Consider the following 26,821-nt stretch of genomic DNA (forward strand, 5'->3'; position numbering starts at 1 on the left):
ATGAGTATACGCAGCAGTATACGCAGCAGTATACGCAGCAGTATTCGCTGATGGCCCATCTGCTCCGCTCGCAGGTCAACAGCCTGTGGATCCGACAAAGGAAAAGCATTACATTCATTTGGAATTGATAGACTTATTTTGAATTGTTACATTAATTCTTGAATTATGAATACATGGAAGGGCGGTAGACACTGTCCTGAGTGCACCGATCTAAAGTGAAAACAGCGCATAGAATGATTATCAGGAGAAAGGAAGAGAGAGAGAGAGGGGGGATGAGAGGGGATAAGAAAGGGAGAGCAGAAGGTAGGAAAGGAATGAGAGACGTTGGATAGAGACGCAGAGAGGGAAGGAGGAGGAGGAGTGAGTGAGTGAGAGAGCAGGAGAAAGGTAGAGAGAGGAGCGGTGACAGAGGAGAGCGAGAGAGAAGTTATAGAGTAGTAGAGAGGGGGGAAAAGAGGGAGAGAGAGAATAGGAGCAAGGGAAAGGAGGGGAGGGGGAGGGAGAGAAAGGAGGAATGAGAGAAGGAGTGAAAGAGATGTGGGGGGGGGGGGGGGGGGGGGGGGAAGGTCGAGGTGGAGCGACAGAGGAGCAAGGTAGAGACCGAGAGGAGGTAGAGAGTGTAAGGGACGAAGCAGTGAAAGGGAGAGTGAGAGACAGCAGGTGTTGGAGTTGCTAATGGCCGATCTGTTGAATGGTGCAGCACTGCCCGTTCCTGATTGAGACTCAAGCTTTGCTTTTGTTTTGTGGGTCAACAAAGCATCCCAAGTACCACTCGCCTGCGCTCCACAGAAAACATTTAGGCAGCCATACGGACGCGTGTCCTGCTACAGCGGTACTGCGCTATATATATCGATGCGCTGGGAGAGGAACAGAACTCTGGGAATGGGAACCATCTGTTACCACACTACAGTCGTGCGAACACCGCGGTTGGTATCACAAAGGACCGGCGCATGCTTACAAAATAAGAAGAAAAAAGACCAATGCAATAAAAACAAATCAGCAGCGCTAGATTGAACCGAGATTGCTCGGTGGGTCAAGGTAGAATGTTGTCAGTGGAAGTTATTCCGATTCATAAATTCCTTGCAGTCCCAAAAGTATATATTTCTGTTGTGTGTTTTTTTACTTGACTTATCGTTGTTGGTCCAATGTTTGTTCTTTTCTTATTTTTGTGTTATTATCAGCTACCGTGACCTGGTTTTAATGTGGTTTGTTTTCAGCTGTTGTTAGGGGTTGTTATGCTATAGATTGTGTACAAAATAGAGGGTTAGGTCGAGTCGAGTAAAGTCATGTGACCTGACCTGTAGCCAATCAAACTGGAACAGGAAGTGACCGTACCTGAGGGCTTGAAACCGGTGAGTTGAACCACCTGGTAAAATAGAAACCCACAGACAGACACAGTCATACACAGAACAGCAATTTAGTCATTGTTTGTACTGATGGCTGTATTTTGTGGCAGTGTTACGTTGTGAATGATCACTCACTTGATTTGAAGTCGTTTTCAAGGAAAAACTCACAAAGCTCTCATTTCTGAAACTCTCTGAAAGAAAAATAAATCAGCCCGCTATCATATCAGTTCCATCCTGCTCTATTCTGGCCTACCAAATCATTTCACACAAGGACAAAGTAGGGAACACAAAGTAGAACAGTGACATAAGAAACATTACAGACAATAGCCAACATCTGAATACATTCTCCTAAACCGTTTCATGTTGGAGGACATGTTCCTCCGACTCCATGATGTTAAAATGAAGAGCACAGGTAGGGCTTCTAGTTATACCGTGGAGCAATTGTCATGGTTACACCACATTTTTATGGCGTAACCATGAGAATTAAAAGCAAAAAAGCAGCCATCACAACCTGTCTTATGAGTGGTTTGTCTTGTATTCGATCAAATGCCTGCGGTGTCCAATAGTCGTTCCTAGGCCTCGCTTCCTGATAGTACTAACTTATTTTAATTCCGATCTTTCGGATGAGAAGTTAAACATAGGTCTTGTTATTACGTTTCAATACCTCTCTTAGTAAGACTAGGGAAAGTTGAATTTCCTTCCCTCTTCACTGTGATAGCCAGCGTATGGTGAGTGTTCTGGTGCAAAAATCTCCTAACTCACTTTATAAAGTGCTAGATTACCATCTCTACTACCCCCTAGTTTAACATAATATATGCTTGATCTGCCCTGTTAGCCTACCACCCCTTCTAGTTAACATCCATGTTAGCCATCCACAATCTTGCTTTCTCTCTAAATTCTGACTAAGCATCCTTGCTAATTTTCCTCTTCATGATATTTCGCTGATGATGATGATGATGATGATGATGATTATTGGTTATCACACCATCATAACCTGCACTACTCAAACATCAAGCACCAATATTTGTCACAAGGACTAATTGTGTCAATTTGTCACAAATAAGTGGGTGTGCCTACTGCTATGTAAACAATAGCAGTAGCAACCATACCTACCACTCCAGTCTAGCGCCCGCACCAGCTTATGTCCATGCTAGCTTACCGTTCTTGATCACCAAGGAGGCTGAGGTGGAGCTGGGGGGTCCAGAGGTTTCACTGGTCTCTGGGCTTGAGGGGGCTGGCACACTGTGGCCCCAGGAGACTGCAGGGGCCCGCTGGCTGGGCAGGAAACCGATTGGCTGCGAGCAGTTCTGAAGGAGCACAATGATCAAATTAGAATTGAGGAAAGACCACGCTACAAACCAGCAGTTATCAATATACCTCAAACCAAGGAAAAACTTAAAAAGCAATTTGTGAATTTCAAAGTTTTTATTTTGCCTTGTAGAATCAGACAGTTAATGGCGGCGGCTTTGGGCTCACTCACTGTGAATGATAAGGCTTTCCTCTTCTCTTTGATCCTCTTTATGGCATTCCTCACCTACGGGAGAAGGCAGCTTTTACAACAACTGATATGCCAGCTCAGAGTCAAAATGCCTGGCAGCTTCACATGTCATACCACAGAGGGATACATTCTGAAACAGTGCAAAGACAATGGCCTGAACGTGTCCTCACCTCACTGTTGTAAACTGCGTACACCAGGAATATATACAGGCCCTGTAAGAAGGAGCGCATAGGGGGACACTCAATGTTAGCATTTTTAAAGTCTGTTGAGGGGGGGAGTATAACTCTCTATGATACTTTCTTGAGTCATTCATAATGCCCTTTGTACAGCGCACAAGTAGGCTACCTTAACTGCCTTTTCTTACTCCACGAAAAACATTTGCGAAGCAAGGAAATGCATCCATTTATTTCGGATAAAAAAAAAAGATTGTTGTCTGAAATGGCCTCAAGCTCCCAGTTAAGGCAATTTCGTCACTTATTCATGCATGTCTTTCTGCTTGTTACCGTACTGTTTAAGAATTTTGGTTTAAAGCTTTTAATTATTTCTGTATCACTCTCTTTCACACCCTTAACCTACTGTAGTTGTGTTTAAAAATGTTTGCTTCTCAAACCGCGCAGTATGTGGGAGTGGCAAATAGAGGAGAAAAAAAGTGGACAGAGAAGACAAGGTTTTTAGAAACACAGGGTAGTCTGTGTCAGCTGGGGGGGGGGGGGGGTGGATTGGCACTCCTACCACAGTTTTATCAGACCCTCAGCTGGACCAGGCTGTAAATCTAAATTAACTAGCAGCTCTCTTAGGGTCAACTAGAGGCTACTTCATACTGATTAATTACAGAGAGAGAGAGAGAGAGAGAGAGAGAGAGAGAGAGAGAGAGAGAGAGAGAGAGAGAGAGAGAGAGAGAGAGAGAGAGAGAGAGAGAGAGAGAGAGAGAGAGACTCACACAAACACAGACACACGGTGGGAGTAAGGTGGGAAATGGGAGGCAGGGTGTGTGTGTGTGTGTGTGTGTGTGTGTGTATTTGTGTGTGTGTGAGGGGTGGAGCAGGATGAGAAGAAGAGGATGAGCATGGAAGAGAGAGAGAGAGAGAGAGAGAGAGAGAGAGAGAGAGAGAGAGAGAGAGAGAGAGAGAGAGAGAGAGAGAGAGAGAGAGGATATATGTCATGGAAAAGGATAGCAAAGAGTGTGTGTGTGTGTGTGTGTGTGTGTGTGTGTGTGTGTGTGTGTGTGTGTGTGTGTGTGTGTGTGTGTGTGTGTGTGTGTGTGTGTGTGTGTGTGTGGCGAGTGGGGTCTCTTTCTCTCTGGTGTACAAAGTGCAAAAGTGTTGACAGATCACCACTCCGGCTGCATCAGTAGCCAAAGTATTTTATGACAACAAGCCTGAGATAAACAAAAAATCAACACTTTAAAACAGAACAAGAACGAGGTGTGATTCCTTCGTATTGTCAATATTAACTCTAAACCAATGAGGGTGACCAGATGCTATAATGTCTATCTACTACAGACCCACAGATAAGAGACCGCTAGGAGCTGAAGTACTTCTGCTGTCGGCCCTAAACACTTTGAAAATAGTTAAAGGAATAAGAGGTGATGCTTTGGTCTGCAGAATTCATCAGTTGAGTACAAGGGCAAGCAGGGCAGGTCGATGTTTGATCCACTACGTCTGCGATCTACTTCAGACTTGACCTTTTTGATCTTCCCTGTGATGATAGACCAACAAAGTGTGTATATCTACTTCGTTTTTTTGAGCCGAAAGTGCAGTTCTATTTCCTTTCCATAAATAGAAGGAAATAGCAAACAACTTTTAGTTTTTTCCTCAGGATTAATACAGTATTGTGAATCTGAAATAATAACAATTAAGCCAAATACTTTTTTAGAGTTTTAGATTTGCAAAGGGATAATCCTAGGACACTACAAATGGGGTAAATTCTGACAGATTTAAGAACACGACTTAAGAATCACGAACTTATAAAACGAGGCGGGATAACATAGCCCTGGTGATCAAGTGCTTTGAAAGGCTCTTTCTCTCGAAAACGACACAAGATATAGCCGAACATCCTTCCACTTGATCAATTAATGAGTGCTTGAGTGCCTGAGGACTTTTTCTGGAATCAAGCTCAAATAAATCCATGGCAACTGCCACTTGGATCACAAAGTTGTCCATCTGTAGAACAGGTTTAGAAGAAAGGCTGGCAGTCGCGATGTAGCAAACGCCTGCACGTAGCAGAACTAGAATGACCTCCACGGGTTGTTGCCTTATTTTTACCTGAAGCCTACCCTCAGGTAACTACGAGGACGCTGGCTGGTGACGCCGAGAAGCATGGAACAAACGGAAATCTGGTCGCAACGCGCAACTAAAAAACTAAATTGTGCGAAAACGACATCATGAAGAAGCAGCCTCGGGGAACAGACGGCATCAGCAGGTATTTTCGCAAAATAACTGCTAAACTTAAACTAAAAGAACCCTGAGGACATAATTTGCTTTTAACGTTGAGTCAAATTGACAGTGCGGGCCAGTTAACATTGAATACAACAGCATGGAATACATAAATGTACTGATGTATGATGTATTTATTTCATAGATATGTTTGTTTTTACCTGGAAGGCGTTGAGAGCGATGAAGACATAGGCTATCACCACAGAGAGGTGAACCAGAACTCCACACAGCCAGGTCAGACCCAGCACTGGCAGTAGAATCAGTACCGGACGGGTCACAGCCCTGGGGAACAACACACACACACACACACACACACACACACACACACACACACACACACACACACACACACACACACACACACACACACACACACACACACACACACACACACACACACACACACACACACACACACACACACACAAACACGGGATGCACACGCGCACACACACACACACACACACACACACACACACACAAACACGGGATGCACACGCACACACACACACACACACAAAGATGACATGCACACACACACAGACAAACACCAAGACACACACACACACACACACATGCAAACACAAACACGGCATGCACACACACACACACACGCACACACAAAAACAAAAACAAGGCATGCACACACACATACACACACAAACAAACACACTGTGATATCAGAAATGTTCATAGACCAATGCGGTCATTGGGTCATCCCAATACTGTTCTCTCTCTCTTGATGAAAACAACCTTTTATCCAAAGTACGCCCTCTAATCTTCTAACTTTGTGTGTGTGAGTGTGTGTGGGGCGAGTGGGGTGTCAGATAACCAGATCTCCACTCCGGCTGCAGCAGTAGCCAAAGTATTTAATAACAACAGGCCCGAGATAAACAGAAAATCAACACTCAAGAAACAAGACAGGAACGAGGTGTGATTTTTCTTATTCACAATATCGCTAAACCAATGAGGGTGACCAGATGCTATAATGTCTATCTACTACAGACCCACAGATAAGAGACCGCTAGGAGCTGCAGTACTTCTACTGTCGGCCTTAAACACTTTGAAAACAGGTAAAGGAATAACTGGTGATTCTTTGGTCTGCAGAATTCATCTGTTGAGTCCAAGGGCAACCAGGGAAGGTGGATGTTTGATCCACTACATCTACGATCTACTTCAGACTTCACCTCTTTGCTGTTCCCTGTGATGATAAACCAACAAGGTGTGGTGCTCAGTGGTTGTGCATCTTTTTGAGCCGAAAGTGTTGTATTTCCTTTTCATAAATAGTAGGTTCTAGCAAACAGCTTACTGTTTTCCTCAGGATTAATAAAGTATTCAGAATCAGAAATAATAGCAAATGAGCAAAATACTTTATGAGATTCTGATTTGCAAAGGCATAATCCTAGGACACTTGGTTTCAAATATTACTTCACAAATCTGGTCAATTATTATGAATCACATAAAATAATTAACATTGAATATCTGCATTGCGATTCAGCGCTGAACTTAAAAAAAGGAGCGGGATAGCATAGGCAACCTTGCAAATTCCGAGCCCTGGTGATCAAGTGTTTTGAAAGGCTCTTTCTCTCGAAACGACACATAGGAGATAGGAGAGACAACAAAACACTTTTCCACCTTAAACATTTATGAGTGAGAACCTTTCATCAAAAGTATGCCCTCTAACTTTCTAACTGCATAAAGAAAACTTCTGTCTCCACTGCCTCCTCCGATAAAAAACCTGGGAACCCAAATCATAGACACACACCGTCCTCAATCCATACAGTCTTGTTCTCATTTTGCACTCTCACCATGGCTGCTTTCTTAATAGATTTTTTTATTTTTCCGTGTTGGAACATTTCCTCGTCAAACTTTCCATCGCCATGCAGTCCTTGGATGGAGACAGCTTCCCTTGGTGTTCATACCTCACGCCCTACTCTGCTGGGCCACAAAACCTTTTTCCTTTGTTCCAAGCCCCATTGTCGGCACACAGCTGCAGCTGGGCTCGGAGATGGAGGTTTTCAGCCGACACTCTGCCTGCAAGGTCGAGGCAAGCCGCTTCTTCTCCTTCCATTTGATAGATACAAATCAGTCCCCCCCGTCCCCCCCAACTCACACCCTCCCCCTTATTACCTCAACATCACACCATGGTGGAATAGGCGGTGTTGTGCAGGGGACACATGGGTTGTGGGGACAGATACATGCACGCATGGTGTTAGCGAGTGAGGGGACTTTGGGTCCGGCTCGAAGGAGACCCAGCATTGCAGCGTACCTGTATTCTCTGCATGGTAAACAGTACAATCATTGTAAAAATAAATATAATTGCATGCAGCATGCTGGATTTAGCTAAAAAAAAAAGGCAAATAGCTAATAGCTGTGGTAAGGATAAATAAGTACTTGTATATCTTGCTGTGAATGCATGTTGATGTTTAACAAGGCTATGCATCAAGGCTAATCCTGGAAACTGGGCACGTGCAAATGGGCCCTCTGAGATGAAAATGCATAAATTAATCAATGAATCTACAGAAATATGGCACACGGCTTGACCCATCTCATGCTCTTGATAATTATCCAATAAGTTTGACAATAATCGGTTTCAATCTAAATTTTATAATGTCTATGTGGCACCCACACCGGAGCTCAGACGGTCACGCAGGGTTGACCAGCTTTGTACTGTTGTAGAGCGTGTGGTCAGAATTACACAACTTTTCTAAATTGTGATACCTCTGCCTACTCAGTCCAGCTACTAAACATTGGCTAGCATATCTATTTCATACAGCCACTCAACAACAATGCATCACTTTTTGAAGGCTTTTGACTAAAAATGAAAAATGACCATATGCCCAGGCCCCTAGGGGGAAACTCATCCAACCTTGATGCATAGGCTATTGGAGGCAAATGTGATATTTGCAGAATCCTTTGGTTATTGGGGGTCATTGCCACGGACAAGGTGGCGGTGACTTTTGGTTTAACAGGAGCGGTGAGTTTGGTGTCGCCTCGCGATACGCAGCATTCTGTGGGTGAATGTTTGAGTGCAGTGTGGGGAAAACAAAGCCGTTGGCCATGCTCACACAGTGTTCCTGTGGTTTTGGTGTGCCTAAACACAAGCCTTTAGCAGGTGCTATGTGGTTCTCCATTGTAGGTTAAGATACTTGGTTAAGGCCAGTGTAATGTTTAAAGAACAAGGCCATATAAACAACGTCACATGATTTTGAAGACACTGGAATACATGAATATTATTTATAGAAGTATGTGAATGCATATATCTGATCTGGATGTCTTGTAGCATCCGGCATGTTGGAAACATCTATCGATAGCCGACATATGGGTCAGCCAGGTTCCTGTATGATAGACAAGAAAATGTAGAATACAGTCCATTTCTTTTCATGTTCTAATTCCCTCCCTTGCTCCCTCACTCACTCTTTCTCCTTCACTCCCTTACTCATGTTCCCCCACTCTCTCTCCCTCCCTCCCTCCCACCCTCCCTCCCACCCTCCCTCCCTCCCTCACCCACTTATTCATTGTGCTCTGTGTCCCAGGTGTTTAACGATAAGACTGCTGGACTCCCACAGCTGACTGTCCCCTTCTCCCCCCTGTCCTCCTCCACCTCCCCCTCCCCCCGCCGTTTTCTCACACTGTCTCTATTGACCACCTCATGCCAAAGACATAGGGGGGGGGAAACAAGACAGAGGTCAAGAGGCGTAAGAGAGAGAGGGGGGGGGTGGGGGGAGGGAAGCAGAGAGAAGAAGAGAGAGCTGGAGAGAGAAGTAGAGTGAGTTATAGAGAAATGGACAGAGGTAGTGGGCAGGAACGTGGGAGGAGGGAGGAGCAGAAGAATTCATAAAAGGAAAGAGAGCGACAGAAAAAGTGATAAAAGAGAGAGTGTGTGGGAGGAACACAAGAATTCAAAAAAGGAGAGGGAGCGACAGAAAAAAGTGTTAAAAAGAGAGACAGTAAGACAGGGTAAGAAAGAGTACGGGGGCAGAGATGTGTTTGTGACTCACCAGGTGAGGTCGAAGGTGAGCATCTTGGAGGCAGAGCTTGGAGAGAGCATCTTAGAGCGCCGGCGAGCGCTGGAGACGGTAACCATGACGACCCGACACAGCACCACCGCGTTGACCTAGGCACGGCGGTAAAGAGAGAGGAGGGGAAGGGGGATGTGCGCACGGCAGAATGAATAATCTCATGAAACTGAAACCATTCAGACGAACGTCGACGTCCCTCCTCGGGGTACGTACCCCCAAGACGAACAGCACCGGCCCCACGAACGCCCAGATCATGTCGGTCTCCATGTTGAGCCAGCAGTGAGTGGCCGCCTTGTATTTGTCCAGCGATATGACCAGTGTCACACCCACAATCAACACAGGCAGCCCTGGGTGAAGGAAACGTTGACCAGTCTAGTGTTACATCTCTAACAATTTATCTATATTCGTTTGCTCATTTAGACACCTTGAACCAAAGTGAATAGCAAGGAAGGCTAAGAACGCTCAAAGCACACAATATAAATTGTAGTAGCTACAAAATAAATGACATAGTTGCTCAAAATAAATATAAACTGGACAGATTGCAGAGTAGCAGAAAATATCATTTTGGAACTGAAAATGAATCAATAAATGCCAATGTGTGTGTCATTCTGTCAGCGGCACAAGCGTATGGAACGTGTTGTATGGGTTGAATGAAGGAGCAGTTACTGCTGTGCACGTTGCTAGGCACCGTGCACGTTGCTAGGCACCGTGCACGTTGCTAGACACAGGGCACTGGGGCCCCATACTGTATTTAGTCTGGACGGGGCCCATCGGGGCACCTGGGATGCTGCGCTGCGTCTAAGCGTGTGAACGAACACAGAAACACGTTGACAGAGAAATGCCACAACACGGTTACCGGGTCGAAGCAACACGAACGACAGCAGATATAAGGAGGCTGTGAGGCTGATGAAGCAGGCAGTGGTTTGGATCAAACTCAGTGTAAAGTGTTTGTAAAAATATGTGGACACGAACACCATTTGTTGGTGGTTACTGGACACATTACATAACTGCTGTTAGGTAATGCTTATTGCTAATTAGCTGTTAGGTAATGCTTATTACTGCATTATCTCATGTGAATCATGGTATGCTGATTATAAAATGCTACCATGGTATTTGTTGACAGTTCATTCCAGTTGTGTGTGTGTGTCTGCGCACGCACGCGTGTGTGCGTGCGTGCGTGCGTGCGTGCGTGCGTGCGTGCGTGCGTGTCTGTCTGTCTTGCGCGTGTGTGTGTGCGTTTTACCCCAGCCAATGATGTAGTAGAGTTTCATGCGTCGGTCCTCACTGATATTGACCGAGACCACTTTGCTCCAGAGCAGAAGCCCCTCCACCAACATCCAGGAGAAGGAAGCCATGAAGAAGAGGTGGAGCAGGGCTGTGACTCCATAGCACAGCTCCTGACGACCACAGGGTGGATATCAGCACCCTACAGCACCTCTTACATACACTTGTCCCCAGATAAATGTGTAACGCATAAGTGTTGAATAATGTTACAACTTTTAATACGTTAAGTCCCAGTCGTAAGTCACCAACCTATTTACTAGTCATTTTGCATTTTCTTTCAAAGTGGCAATGAATGACCTTCTTTGTGGATAGTACATCAAGTATTTATCCGTGCATAATAAATGGAGGTACTCATTTATGTCTATTATATGTATGACGTTCTCAGGAATAACATAACAACTATATTATACACAATGTAATAATTAAGTAATTGAAGTTTTACCTGGTGGGCTGAGGCCCAGTCACTACACATCAGCAACAACTGGGCGACGCCCAGAGCCACGATCAGGTTCTTATGGACGGTGGTGCGGTCCGATTTAGGAACTCTGCCGACGTAAACACAACACACATAATCACAACACACACATAGACACAAAGCGCAACACAACAACCAAACACAAAACATATTCAAAAGCAGAACCAGAGCACTTAAACACTACACAATACTACCTTCCCATCCACCTGCCTACCTAACCATCCATCTAACCACCTACGACAACTGTTTTCAGTTTCTCTGATAACAGATTGTGTATCGAAGCGCTCTTGTCAAGGTTTTCCACGGCTTGCGTTCCCAAGACCCACGGGACTCACCCCACAGCGATGAAGAGGATGAATGTGAAGAGGAGGCCACAGAGAGACACTCCACAGCCAATGAACGTCAAGACCTGCAGAGCTCGCTCATTCTCTGGACTCCTCTGGCATGAATGAGCATGCACAAGCACACACACACACACACACACACACACACACACACACACACACACACACACACACACACACACACACACACACACACACACACACACACACACACACACACACACACACACACACACACACACACACACACACACACACACACACACAGGCGTACAGGCAAATGTGCATACCAACACACATACACACATTCAAATGCAGGCACATAAACCGATATGTTCCCACATACAGGCACACAACCACACAAACACACAAATATGCACGCACACAAACATATGTTCCCACACACACACACACACACACACAGAACGGCATGCATCAATAACAATCAATAACAGAGGTCCAACAGTGATGAACAGCTGTACAAAATGCTGGCTGTTTGCTGATTTGCTGAATACAGACATGCAGATGAGGAGTATGATGGGGTAGGGGGCGTGGCTACCTGCACTTCGTACACCTGTAGCAGCAGGGCAAAGTTAGTGGTGTGGTTACAGGAGCAGACCGTTGATTCATGTTGCTTGGCAACCACCTCACAGCCCCTGGTGTTCCACCAACCACCAGACTCTGGACTAATACATAGAAGAAAATATATATATAACTATACATACAATTTCTCTACTTTTTGTATGCATATGTACAGACGTTGTTTGTGTAGACATTTGCATATGTACATACATTGTTTTTACATATACATACACACGTATAAACCTTTTTTTCTTAAAACTGCCAACTTGTTTATTTAATTAGGCCTACCTATTAAGTACCTAACTTTTTTTCAATTTGACTCGTTGATTCTGGTACGCTTTCCAAATAGCGTCGTGCACCGATTTTAAATCCAGTGATTGGTTCATGCAATTATTATAAATACCTGTCCATCAAATTACCAAATTACCGCTCGCCAGAGAAAGAAGCAGCAACCAAAAGCTATAAGCACAAAGACGCGCAGTTTTAACCGAGAATATAACAGACAACGTTCCTCATTCATTTCCCCCCCGAGTAGTTAACGCTGACGAACACATCCTACTTACCTGTAACGTTTGTGTGTGATATCAACATTTTAACAAACTTTTTTTTTTGTATAACCCTTTATACAAAAAATAAAGGGTTATTTACACCCATACATGTGTACGAAACAGTTTTCTGTGGCAGTCAACCCTGTGGTCGGGATCAAGCATGTACATTTGTGCGTGTGCACATAGAGTTTGTGGGAGTTATGATGTTGTGGGGGAATACATTGTGAGCGGTCGGGATCTTATTAGTTTGAGCCAATCCTCTGTAGACTCACATGAGATCGAAATCCCAGAAGGCACACACTGGGTTGTAGACTTTCCCGCTGGGTTTCTATGGGAAAGCAAATACGTGTTTTCAACGTCATATTCATATTCATTGCTGCACTTAAATAGCTCAGCTAATAGGAATCAATACTGTAGTATAAAAGTTGGTCATCGATGTGCAATATTATCCAGCTTTTATCATGACCTCACAAATTTCACAACACTTTTTAATTAAATATTAAATCATTTCAAAAGGAAAGTTCTTAAAGGTATGGTATATAATCTCTGCCGCAAAGGGTCTCTCAATCAAAACATTATCTAAACACTTGGTTCGATGAAATTGTGAAATAGAACAGGATCTGACTCTTGAGGAGTTCACCACAATGGCCGCTGAAAATCGATCTGACGTGCCACAGGCACGGACTTGGAGTATGTTATTATTCACCTAACGTTTGTTCACATATATCTCCGTTATGTAGTTTCGTTCTAATTAAATAGCCACAAGTAATGTAAGCTACCCTAACGTCAACCTTCTTTAACGAGTCGACTACCCAAACAGCTGTAGTAAACTATGTGGCGATCAATTGTGGAGTAGCAAAGCATTGTTATCCGGATAAATAACTGAGTATGTTGAACATTGTTGTTACGTTATAGCATTACCGCTCCATCAGCATGTTGGCTGTCATGAGCCACTTTAAAGTAGCACATCTTAGTAAACTAGATTGTTATTTAAATCAATAGATAAGATGGATTAATGTTTCCCTTGATTTTCCCGCAAGTTAGGGGGCAAAGGGAATATGACGCCATTGACAGGCGCCCTGTTTGAACATTGTTGGAACTTTTGGGAGGATGGAAGGTCACAACTCAATAAAATATATAACATAGGTCAAGTTATTATACATTTTTGTACTGGAACTGACAAAACCAACTACCAACTATGACATAAAACATTACGTGGACCCTTTCATAAAGAAATAGTACAAGGTTTTAAAGCGAAGGTAGCTTTGAGAGGCTATGGGAATGAGTTCTGACCTGGGTTTTGTGTTGTAGTTTGAACCTCACTGATACGCTGACAGGCTGGTCGTCTCCTAGAACCATACTGGAGATGACGGAGGATCCAAGGATGGTTCCTAGGTATCTAAACACGCAGGACAATTTAACCTGTGTTCAAATGACCACCAAACGTTCATGTACATGACACATGGTAGGGGGTGTGGGGGGCCATATTTGGACAGGGCATCACAAGAAACAAACAACCAAACACCTTCTGTCTGTCAATCTGTTTGTCAATGATAATGTCTTTGGTTTCTCGTGTGGCACTATTCTTCAGGTAGCCAGAAGTAAAATTTGTCGTAACTCTCAATTGGAGATAGATGTGTCAATGGTTGGTAGAGGCTTTTGATCATCCAACACTAGTACAAAAGTTGAGATGTGAAGGGTGTGTGTGTGTGTGTGTGTGTGTGTGTGTGTGTGTGTGTGTGTGTGTGTGTGTGTGTGTGTGTGTGTGTGTGTGTGTGTGTGTGTGTGTGTGTGTGGATGGAGCCTTTCAAAGCACTAAATGTCCATCGTTTGTATTGAAATGTCCTTTTATTCTAGATGGAAATTGAAATCCTCTGCGCTCCATGGCAACGCACAGTGTGAGACTGTGGCTGATTGGTGGGAGTCAATCTATGTGGCTATTGAGTCTGTGACGTGATTGGCTGAACAGTGTTACCTCTGGCTGCCGTCGGTAACGGTGGGCGCCATGGATACGTTCTCCTCTGCGTTGAACAGGGGCCGCAGTGCTCCGTACCACGTGTTCACCAACGTGAGTGACCGGAAACCTGCCGTTCAGAACACAAACGCAACCCCCCCCCCCCCCCCCCCCGCACAATCACACAACGGACAAAGGATGAAGAGTGATTTCTCAGCTCGGGAGAATTAATGAAGAAAATGACTTTTGGGAAAGCCACGCCAGCATGTGTTGGGAGAAAATGAATGTCAGTCTGGCGCTCAACAATGCCCTGAAACCTGCATTTCAATGTGAGACCTTGGAGGAGGCGAGTGGTTTGGCAGCTCTCAGACAAAACGCTGTGGTGGAAAACGTCCCGCGCGTAGGTCTACACGTACACACCTAGGGGTCATCCCTCATCCACCCTCGACCCAAATCTCCTGCTCCTACCGTTGTCATGGAGATCCTGGACCCTCTGCTGGGGCACGGAGATGCAGTCCAAGTGGCCCCCGAGCTCAGCCAGGGGCCCGCAGAACGTTGGCCCCGGGGAGCCCCTCTCAAGGGCCTGCTGTCGCACCTCCAACTCTGGAGGGGTGGGGCGGGCAAAATATTTAACTGGACTAATCAAGATGACATTAGTTATGTCTTGACAAGTGAAGGAGCATCGTGATCGCTGTTATTTTGAGCACATAACATAATGGACTCTCAATGCACCATCAATTGCTTCCTCCAGAAAACAGTTGAATATTAATCTATTATAGAATTATCGTCCTATAGATGTAGGCCTACACGACATCTTGATATTCTTTCTTTGGCACATCTCTCTGGCAAGTGTGCACCCTTTATTGTAGTCTAAACACACTCTGCAATAGATTTTTCAGACCTCAATCCTTCATTGTGTGTGTGTGTGTGTGTGTGTGTGTGTGTGTGTGTGTGTGTGTGTGTGTGTGTGTGTGTGTGTGTGTGTGTGTGTGTGTGTGTGTGTGTGTGTGTGTGTGTGTGTGTGTGTGTGTGTGTTTTAACAGTTCTGCGTAGCGTAGCCACCGTTTGCGAGGATCCGAAGGTCACGAGAGGCAACGTGGATCTTTTGTCCGTCAAGCTCTGTGTCGTAATTGCTTGCTTTTAAATAAAGTGGCGTGCATTTAGGCGGTGTTGAAATAAAATCTACAAAATGTTCAAATTCATAACCGTTTTGTTGATGCCGCTAATAAGCGGGTTGCTTCCTGCGTCCACTTGTAGGAAATTGTACAATTTTTATTTATATTTTAAAGGCTAATGATTACAGTTTTGTATTATCTGCCAAGTAGCACAATGTGAACCGGGTTTATTTTCCCCCAGCCCTGGAAATCCACACATTTTGTGAGGCCCCAAACAATATAGTTCTATTACAATTTAATGTGCGATTATAAAACCAACTCTTGCTTTGAAATGGGGTGCGATCAGACACTGTGCACGTCTCTGGGTCGAGCGCTGTGTTTTATAGCAGGGAAAGTTTAAATCACACAAAATCAGCCACAGATTACATTTTTAATTGAATTGCAAGTCTATTGGTTGACAGGTGGTTGAAAAAGTCTGAATCAATTAAACGTCGAAGTATGTCACCTCCACAGCACCGCTAACCCTAACGCTAACCCTAACGCTAACCCTCCTTGAAATGGCCGCGACACTTTCCCCATCGGAAAACAATGCAGTGGGTCGAACACGGCACTCTGTCTCAAGTGAACGAACCTTGACTGAGGAAATCCCGAGCAGTAGCCCGAGCACCTTACAGCGTTTGCGCGCGTGTGTGTGTATGTGTGCATTTAAGCTGGCCTGCTTTTGTGTGTGTGACTCACTGATGTTGGGGCTCTGTATGAGTACGTGCTGCTCAGTCTCCATCAGTCGAGGACTCAGGCTTGCTGCCATGCGGTCGATACTCCTGACCACGTCCATGGGCCCGCTGACCACCTGGAACACAGAGACCATCCTGTCACCCCCACTGTCTCTCTAGTGTCTGCCCCGCCGTCCCTGGTGCCACCTCAGCTGGCTCTCCAGCATCACCCGCACTACGTCCATTGGATCACCCCCCGCGGTCTCTCCCTCGGGTGTCACGCCAAATGTCTCTGATGTCCGTCCCAACTGTCCCTGGTGTCCCCTCAACTGTCTCTCTGGCCTCATACTAGCTGTCTCTGGCCTCTGTCTGTCTGTCTGTCTTTCGGTCTGACACACACACACACACACACACACACACACACACACACACAAACACGCGCGCGCAAATTCAAAAAGACACACGCAGAGATTCAAATCGATTCACGCAAACATTGAAATTGACACAGGCACACATTCAAATCAACACGCACACACGCACGCATTCAAATCGACACACGCACACATTCAAATCGACACACGCACACACACGCACACATTCAAATCGACACGCTCACACATTCAAATCGACACACGTACACATTCAAATCGACACATGCACCCATGCAAATCGACACATGCACACATTCAAATCAACACCGTCACACGCACACACACACTCATTCAAATCGACACCCACGCACGCAAGCACACACAAACACACACGCACAGTCTATAATCCAAGGGATAGTTGCAGCATTTGACACATGGTAATCAAATAACATCAATTAAGTATACCCAAAAGCCGTAATAAGAAAGGGAGAGATTATTGTCTGGCAGGCTTAAGCGAAGAGGGAGAGAAAGGCAGGGAGAGCTTGAGCTCTGGTAGAGAGGTTTGTGGTTCCAGCAACGTGCTTTTCACCTCTATTCAGTCTGGGCAGAATTGGCCTTGGGCTGCCGGGAAGGCCTTGGAGAGATCTGTGTGTGTGTGAGGGTGAATGGGGCCAAGTGTGTGTGTGTGGGGAGGGTGGTGGGGGGGATGGTTGATAGAGCCATAATACTGGTTACAAGGCCATTATGGGTCTAATGCAGGGTATCAATAGTGGAAATGGACGTTGGGGAAATTAAATGTCCTCCTGGGAATTTTTTTTCTTTTATGTCTAAATGTCTAAATTGGGGCTTGAGTTTTGCGTTTTATCCTCACTCTCTGGGTTCCTTGAGCACCCTCTAATAGCTCTGCGCTCAACTTCGGTCTGGATATGTCATTACTCTCATAGTTTAATGACAAAATGAACACAATTTAGACTTTGAGGACACCTTCGAAAAATAGCACTTTTATGTTGATCTCAGAGACGCCTGAAATAAGAAATAAGTCACATACAATTGATTCGGTCAAATTCCTGTTGATGCCATAGTTGTTTCAACAATACCTTACTAGGATACAAACACACACACACACAAACAGCCTTCTATTTGTGTTCCAACAACTACAAGATCTATAGGCTTATTGCTCATGAAAACGTGCATATTTATTCCCAGAAAATATGTGTTTTATTAAGGACGGAAAAGGAGGGATATTTGTCTTTGGCCTTCCACCATATCTTAAATAACTACATATTAGAATATAAAAAAAAAAAAAAAAGTATTGAAGGTAACAAGCAACCACAAGGGTGTATAAGGTTTGTGGAGAGGACCGTATATTTTATTTGGCAGCTTATTTGGCAGCTTATTTGGCAGCTGTAACAGAGCTCTACCGCCCTCTAGCGGCCCACTCTAAGTACTACATCATTTATTAACCTATTGCACAGTAGTCATTACATTTGTGCGCTTCATGTTGTTGGCCATTGTCAAAAATAAATATCTGGCACTTCTTTCGCAGTGCCAGAATCTCACTAATACTTCACCCATTGTGAAACTGGGATACCCTACACTAAATCTCTGATGCAGCAGTCCTGGGTCAGAGAAACATATATAATATATATATATATATGCACACAAATAAGGGATTTAAAATCAAATTTGTGCGACCAACCTACACTACACAAGAGCAAAAGGGAGCGGAAGTGAGAAGCGGTCCGCTTCAGTGGGAGCCAAGGGGGACAGGGTGTGGTCCTACCTCTTTGATAGCCTGCCACTTGAGGGCGTTGTCCTGGCCGATGAGGCCGTCCGCCACGCTGATGAAGTGCTGGCTGAGCTCCCGCGCGTCGCCCCGGCTCCGGTTGCCCTCGGCGACCGCGGCGACCACGGGGACCTCCGCAGCGGCCGCCAGCAGCTGCACCAGAGACAGCATGTCTGAGGGCTCCAGGTCCTCCCGCACGGTCTCCTCCAGCGCCTGCCGAGCCACGTCCAGCAGGGCCGAGGCGCCCGCCTAGGTCCAGGGCGTAAGGGGGCTCCTCTCCCGTTCCGACCTACAAGATCGGTTAAAAATGGAGCGTCTTCTTTATTATGCGGAGGGGGCAGGGTAGACTATTAGGGTGTGCGACATTAGTAGAAAGGTTCGGGTTATCCCAAGTGTCCCCAGTGTCTAACCTGTGTCCTTGATCATATTGAGTACATGTAATCTGTAATCTGAACTGTAAAATGCTTTTTACTATGAGTTAATAGAAGAAGAGCAATAGTAAACCACACAAAGAACTTTATTGTCCATACAATTTCTCGTCAGGTGTACATGGTTGTTAGTGAGGCTGACCAAGAAAAGCATTACATGTTTGAGACGGCTAAGAACCCGAGCAAGGGAGAAGAGGTTAAAGCACTTCCTTACCCGAGTCTTGTTTGCGATGCGGTTGAGGTGCTCCATGAAGGGACTGGGCCGCAAACTCTCTCCCCCACGGATCTCCTTCATCTTTAGGTAGCCCTCTGCTCGGACACACCAAAAACATGGAAGTTATCTTCATTTCAAACATCATGTCGAGAAGCGTAGCCATTGGGCTCCATGACTACTACTAGCTTTGACATACACACTCTCTTTAACGGTTATATGAGTTGACCTAGAACTTTTGATTCAATGTGCTTTGTTGGATGTGTCAAGAGACTATATGAACCAAATTTCATATTAATTTATGCATTCATATTTAACGATCATAGTAAGATATGCTTGTTTGTCAATTTGAATATAAGACTGCCTCAGCGACGCTATGGAGGAGCCAAATGATGGCATTGAGTGTGTTCTCTTATGCATTATTCATTACATCTCGCTTCTCGCATCTCGCTTCAGCAGTTGGATATTGTATGAGGTCACATCCTCTTGTATCTCTGCCCCCCCCAAACATCCTCATTCATTTTTCTATAGCATATTTATAATACATACATCTATTTTGTGAAGCAGCACCGATAAGATTGGAACTTTTTGACCTGAAGACCTTGGTGTGTGTGTGTGTGGTGTGTGTGTGTGTGTGAGAGGAGCTGTGTGTGTGTGTGTGGTGATTTGTTGTGTGTGTGTGTGTGTGTGTGTGTGTGTGTGTGTGTGTGTGTGTGGTGGTGGGGGGGGGGGGGGGGGGGGGGGGGGGGGGGGGGGGGGGGGGGGTGGGGGTCAATTATAACTGAATGCATCATTGTAGTAGTCCGAAGTCATTACATTAAAATAGCCTGGATGAATTGGAGTCATCCACTGAAGCTTTTACCTTCATGGACAGGAGATTGAAGAGGTACAAGATATTTTCAAGATATTTTCTATTTATTTATTCTATATATTTATTTATATTTATATTATATATATATTTTTATATATTGTATTGAAATTACTAATAGTTATATTACTTAGTATATAACTACGTTTTATTCTATATTCTGTACAGTTGATTTTGGTATTTTTTATAGCTATTACACTAGAGCATACATCAAAGCAAATTCGATGTATGTCGAAGGTTAACTGTCAATTAAACTAATATTTAAATTAAACTTGATTCTGAAGTGTGTTGAGTAAAACATTACACAATATGCTGGTGAGAATTGAACCTGTGGCCGCTACAAGGCATATTGTCTACAGCGCGTTGGTGGGTTAAAATTATCGTGTTTCAAGTTTATTTGCTAACCAGTTGAATGGAGAACAGAAGACGGACGTAATTTAAACCATGAAATGCTTGGATTTCAGGCATCCTCGGCCTAGTAACATAACCAAAAGTACAGATCAGCCACTCACCTCTGCTACTCCTGCAGATGAATGGTAGCGGTCGGCTGCAGTCCTCCTGTCCCACCATTGGGTAGTGCTGCTGCGTCCAGCCCTCAAGCGTCCTGCAGCCTGCAGGCTCTGCCCCCTGCTGCTGGCCCCGTGTTGCTGGGGGCGGGGTTATCACAATATTATTATATATACGCAACATAACGCATGCGGACAAAGATCACAGAAACACAAATCCTAACACACATACACATAGAACACAGAAACACATATAAAACAGATACACATAGAACACAGCAACACATACATTACACACATACACATAAAACACGTATAAATACATAACACACCATAAGTTATGCCACCAAAACACTAATAACGCATTATCACACAAACCACACAGCACACAGTCAATGCAAATATACACATGACACAAATACATACTCGTAGCAAATGTGTATATGTACTATGTTCTAAAACACGTAAAACATGAAACACCTCAACATACAGTAGGCCTAGTAATCCTGGTGGTATTATGGGATGGCCTGAAGCCTACCTGGACAAAACAGCATCGCCTCCATCTCCCGGACCACCGGGTGCACAGTGATGTCATCGACGCCCCAGCGGAACACCTCGTCCCGGGGGGTCAAAGGGGAGCAGGCGTTGAGGGCGCGGAGCTGCCACCCCTCCAGGCCCGCGCGCCACACGTTCAGGTCCGTCACGTTCCCAAAGAAGGGCTCGGTGAAGTTCCCCCCGAAGGAGTCCTGGTCCTGGCCCAGGATGAAGATGCCCTCCCCGTGGATGTCCCGGGGCGTGTCGGCCCCCTCCCCGGTGTCCCCAGGCTCCCCGTCCACGTAGATGGCCCAGCGCCCGTCGCTCCTCCGCCACGTCACGCACAGGTGGTGCCAGAGGCCGTCGTTGGGGAGGGAGGCCTTGTAGGGCCGGTGCTGGCCGTGGATGATCAGAGCCAGCAGGACGCGACCCTGGCGGTCCCCCTGGCCGCGTAGCTGGAACTCGTTGATGAAGACGGGAGCGGCGTAGGAGAAGATGGTGGACACCTCGTCCCAGGCGGGGTCCCACTGGACGCGCACGCACACGCTCACCGCCGCCAGCGGGGAGAAGGTGGCGTTGACCCGGACGAAGCCCTCCCGCGAGGCTCTGGGGAAGTTGAGAGCGCTGAACTTGAGGTCTAGGTGGAGGAAGGAGGGGAAAGCAGAGTTGAACGGTCGTGCCGCTGACGCACTGTTGAAGAGCGCCACAGCTGACACTTGATTAGCGTTGCAGGTTTTATATGGGTTGTGTTTTATGAAAGCATGGCCATGGGGAGGTACAAAGCTACATACTCGGAGTGGATTACCAGACACCTTCTCGGAGCGAGGCTACACTACAAGAATCAGAGTACAAATACTGAATCATCAGCTTCAAACTAAGCCTGATTGTTCTCAGAATAACTTGTCGCTTTTGATAAAAGCATTTTCTTACTGACTGAATGTAGACATCCTTGAGCAAAACGCCAAACCCCTGACGGTATCTGGGTCCATTCAGTTCAAGTCTATATTCTAGACTTAATGGCTGAATAATTTTATTCGCCCTGCAGCATTTCTTGCAACTACTCTCATTTTGATTCAAGATTTTGATTGTTCTCAGCCTCACCAGAACTCAATTGTTAATAGGCCTACTACTAAATAGCTAAATATTGGTAGTTGATAGTATTAGGTTGTATTTTATGAGTGACTGCTATAGGGCTATTGCTCGTCTGCTTAATGACTAGCATTACAGTATATATAATAAATAGTATTCCAGTATTAGTACAAGACTGTATCATCTTAATGCCTCCTAGCCTGGGAACCGGACATCTGCAAGATTATGTTTTACTTATTCTGGCATATCCGTCTGCCCCCCCCTCCTGTTCTGACAGATTTTCAGCAGCCAATCAAAACTGTGTTGCTAATAAGGGGAAGATTTGATGCGATGATTGTACAGATGATCGCCATATCAGATAGGAGTTGAGGCATTTTCATAAATAAACAAGATGGCTGCCGCTGAGTTACTACAGTTTTTGTTGCTGTAATCAATGCTTTCATGATGCATTTTGTCAGGCTTTAGCATTACATTAGATTAGAATCAATTATTCAGTATTTATGTCTTCATAAGTACGTTCTCAGTGACTCCAATGCTTCTCTGCTAAATTAGTAGTATAACAGTGTAATCAAAAGTAAATACAATATTCTAGCTTGAGTGTATGATAGTATTCCAGCATTAGAACACTAGGGTATGTAACTAGTGAGTCCACTGTTTGTCTTCCCAATGACTAGCATTACAGTCTAATGGAGAGTCAATTATTCCACAGTATTCCAGCATGAGTGTATGAGAGCATGCCGGTATTGGAACATAAGTGCAGTCAGTGACTCCTACACTGCTTGGCGAGTGGCAGGGCCTGGGTGGACCCGGTGTGATCCTGGACCCAGAGCCGAGAGGGGTTCCCGGGGATCTTTTGGAGCTCCAGCGCCCCCTCCTGGTCCTCGGGTTGGCCAAGCCCAGCCAGGGAGCCGAAGCGGGCCCTGCAGAAACTCTGGGCCCGGGGGTAGGGCAGCGATGTGTTGACCAGCTGGTAGGCCCAGTCTGAGGTCAAGTGGACCCCATGATCAGCCTCCTCCTCTGGAGCCGAGAGAGAGAGAGAGAGAGAGAGAGAGAGAGAGAGAGAGAGAGAGAGAGAGAGAGAGAGAGAGAGAGAGAGAGAGAGCGAGAGGGAGGGAGAGAGAGAGAGAGAGAGACCGCTGTGAGAGTCTAGTGGTTGACAGGGGGTTTGACCCAAGTAACAAAATGTTCTGGGTTTGACCCATATCTCTAATCCACAAAATGTCAATATATTTTGATAAAGGCATCTGCTAGAACTAATATTTACTAATAGTGCAGGATTTCAACTTAATAGTAGCAACCCCAACTCCAACCTCGATTGTATGCGGTCACTTCTGTGTCTAATGAACAATATAACATCCACACAATACTGGGTATTTCTTCCAGAGACGGTGTCAAATTTAGTATAATGAAGCTTTATTGCAGACACAGGTCCATGTAACACATCATACAGTATAAATAGCATAGAAAAGTTACAAGGATACATAAAACTTGCATATTAGAGGCTATTGCACCAATGCTGTCTTAACCTAGAAGTGAATCTATAGCAGCTTTTCAGATGGCTGTAATACTAGCATGTATACTGACGTGTTTGTGACAGAGTCAATAATAACTACTTAAGATTGCCAAACTTCCTAGATATTCCTTTAGATATTTTTTTAGAAATCAGTTTATATAATGTCAGGGAATGTTTGATTAGTCCTGGTAAACTTAATCTGTGATCAAAATGTTGAGGGTTCTACGCTAGCTGTTTGCTTAGGTACATGAGTCCTGGTTAATGATTGTTAAGTATTGGAGGACTTCCCAAATGTTTTGATTAAGCAGCGATGCACAGGCCTTAAAGTGTCCGGTCCCTGCGGTCCGTCCGACAGAGTGGTGACTCACCAACAGTATTCCTCCCGCCCTCCGGCCCCGCCGTCGTTGGTTCGCTCACACACTGCACCTTGAGGAGAAAGATTTAGGACCACTTTCCCCTTAAAACAAATACAACGGATCCCCCCCCTAAAGCCAAACCAAGCAAGTTACACATCATCAATAATCTCATGGTCTAGATGGGATCAAAATTTATATCGCATTTTTTAATGAACCGGTAAAGGGAATCAACGGAAGAAATATAAATACTGAACAAGAACATGATTTTCACATGGCGGAACATTACCAGAATGTTGAACAGAGTGACTCCAATCAGGAACGACCCGATCATCTTTAAAGCTCCCAGTTAAATCAAACGCAAGACGTAAAAGACAAACTCTTCCATTGAATCCAACAAACAGTCAACGTCCTTAAGCTGGAACAGCTCTCCTGGGTCCGTTATCTCCCCAGGTTAGTGATCCACTGCCCGGGCTCACTCTCAGACAGCAGCTGCAGCAGAAGGTCTGTCCCTCATGCCCGAGCTGGCCACCATTCCCTGGGCAAAGCCCAACGATGTCCATTCCAGACCCTTCCCCAACGCCGACCCCAAACACTGGACTGACTGCGCGTCCAGCCCGTCCAAGGTGCCGGGGATGAAGGGTGGGGGTGGGTGGTGCTGGTGGTGGGGGGTTTGAAATGGAGCTGGGGGTTTCACAGTAGATTCCAACGTTCCTTCGTCCAGTAAGACCTTCTATGTCTGCCGAGACCCCTGCCAAACCCCCCTCCTCACCGCAGTGAGGCCAGCCCTGTTTTGTCATGCAAATGGAGCCATTTTTCTTTCTTTTCTTTCTCTCCTTTTCTTTTTTATTTGAGGTACCCAACTTACGCAAGCGGTGGCAACTGCTTTTGAGAGCCCAGTTCATCAAAAGCAACCGGATGGCAAGGATTTTTAGCACACACTCCCAATTTATGTACACTGTAATAAACAAGTTCATTGAAACTTGCTCTTTATTGGTACACTACATGTTGTTAATGTAATCAAGGTTCAGCCTCGGTCATTTGGATGCCGAGTGGATACACTTTGTCATCCACATTATGGTGCAGGCACCGTTCACACAGTTTGTAAACATTTAAAAAACCTCAGATTCTGCATTCTCGAGCATCACATTAACAAACACATACGTCACAGCTGGCATGAGGTCTTTTAGCAGCAAGTTATATGTAAATCCAGATCCATCCAAACCAATCCCTTTCAAGATGGGACACCTTTGTAACCCTTTTAGACACATTGCATGGCCATTGAAATTCACACACACACATCCATACACACTCATATACACACGCGGGCATGGTTGACTGAAGCGGTGACATCACTAATGCTTAGAGTACACTGGTTGGGACAAAGAGAGGATGGAGACAAAGCCAGACATTAGTATTCTGCCTAAGAGTCACAAGTCTGTCCGACCACAGACCTCATGTCAATGTCGCTACAGGTGCCAGTGGCTACCCCTTCTTTCTCTCTATCTTTTCACTCTTCCTTTCTACCCTTCTAGATTCAAGATTCACAAGACTTTATTTGCAACAAAGACATACATTAACATGGCCAAAGCGCAAAAAGTAAATAAGATACAAAATAAGAATAGTTCACATTTACTATATAAAATTAAATACAATATAATACAGATTTAAATGTGGATTTACATGGAAAAATATGATTATTAGATTATATGGTGGGGTAATGGTTGGGAAAGGGTTGAGCTAGATGAGACTTTTCTTCAACTATCTCAGTAAACATTATTGAAAGTTTATGATTATATAATTCTCATTCCTTCATGCATCTCTCGTCTTCTTCTTTATCTCTCTGTTTCTTATTTTTCTCTCATTTTGAATCCATACTCCTGGCTCTATTTTCTATCAGATTTTCCTCTGGCTCTGTATGTCTCTCTTTCTATCTATCTGTCTATATGTCTTTCCGTCTCATGCCTATCTTCATTTATCTAATATATATATATTTTTTCTATTAGTCTCTTTGCAACCAATTATATTATTTGTAAATTCTCAACCAAAAAAATGCTGTTATTGATTCGGTTCTCTTTTGTTGCTAAAAGTGGTATTTGTGGTGTATCTGATTAATTTACAGTAGTAACAGTTGATTACATAATGCTCAACTGTTATTAGAAAATGGTCATTGTGACCACTCCCATTTTAATAGTGGCACAGTGACTTCCGGCAGTTTTATGAGCTACTCCATTCAAGGCCAGCTGCACATCATACCATGCCTCTATGTTAACCATTGACCATTCAACAAGAGCATTTAAAACCAAACCCCTGGCATATTGAAAAGATGTACATTTGAGTATGAGCTAGTCTAGGTATAGTGGGTGTGGGTTATTTATTGTGATAGACAGACAGACCGATACTGATTGTCAAACTTACAACACAAGTCTTTATCGTTTCAACTGAACTAAACATAATTCTGACACGATAGTGTAGTGGTTTGGGTGTCCACAGTCTACTTGTTGGTTGTTTTTGCTTTGAACAAATACTTCTGCCAAATTACTATTTAGTAAAGTAGCATGTTCTTCTGTAGCCTATGATGTTGGCTGTGTCCTAATAGCATTTTGCATTTGTGATGTTAGCTATGTTGCGTTGCGTCATGTTAGCTGTGCTATACTAGCATTAGGGGCCACTCACACTACGGCCGCGGCCCCGTGCCCGAGCTCTTATATGCTGTTTGACGTTAGCCGTTTTATACTAGCATGTAATATGCTAGTAAATCACAGCTAACATCACACAGCGCTGATTTTAGCTGTGATTTAGTAGCATATTACACTGTGTGATATTACAGCGCTTCTGTAGCATGT

General features: G+C 44.8%; 1 protein-coding gene across 1 annotated transcript; it reads right to left on the minus strand.

The window, feature by feature from the left end:
* adgrd2 (adhesion G protein-coupled receptor D2) lies at positions 1-24,309 on the minus strand. Its single transcript, XM_056592384.1, is given in 25 exon segments — positions 1-83; positions 1,336-1,366; positions 1,482-1,537; positions 2,506-2,653; positions 2,827-2,880; positions 3,015-3,056; positions 5,441-5,561; positions 9,281-9,396; positions 9,515-9,648; positions 10,545-10,698; positions 11,028-11,130; positions 11,396-11,499; positions 11,964-12,090; positions 12,807-12,862; positions 13,828-13,933; positions 14,510-14,618; positions 14,957-15,091; positions 16,342-16,453; positions 18,471-18,762; positions 19,108-19,210; positions 20,493-20,627; positions 21,025-21,657; positions 22,884-23,126; positions 23,991-24,048; positions 24,265-24,309. Coding segments are annotated over 25 exon segments (3,225 nt in total). The 3' UTR covers positions 1-75.
* Between the last annotated feature and the right edge of the window lie 2,512 nt (positions 24,310-26,821).

This window comes from Gadus chalcogrammus, chromosome 6 (assembly GCF_026213295.1).
Source record: "Gadus chalcogrammus isolate NIFS_2021 chromosome 6, NIFS_Gcha_1.0, whole genome shotgun sequence".
Classification (NCBI taxonomy): domain Eukaryota; kingdom Metazoa; phylum Chordata; class Actinopteri; order Gadiformes; family Gadidae; genus Gadus; species Gadus chalcogrammus.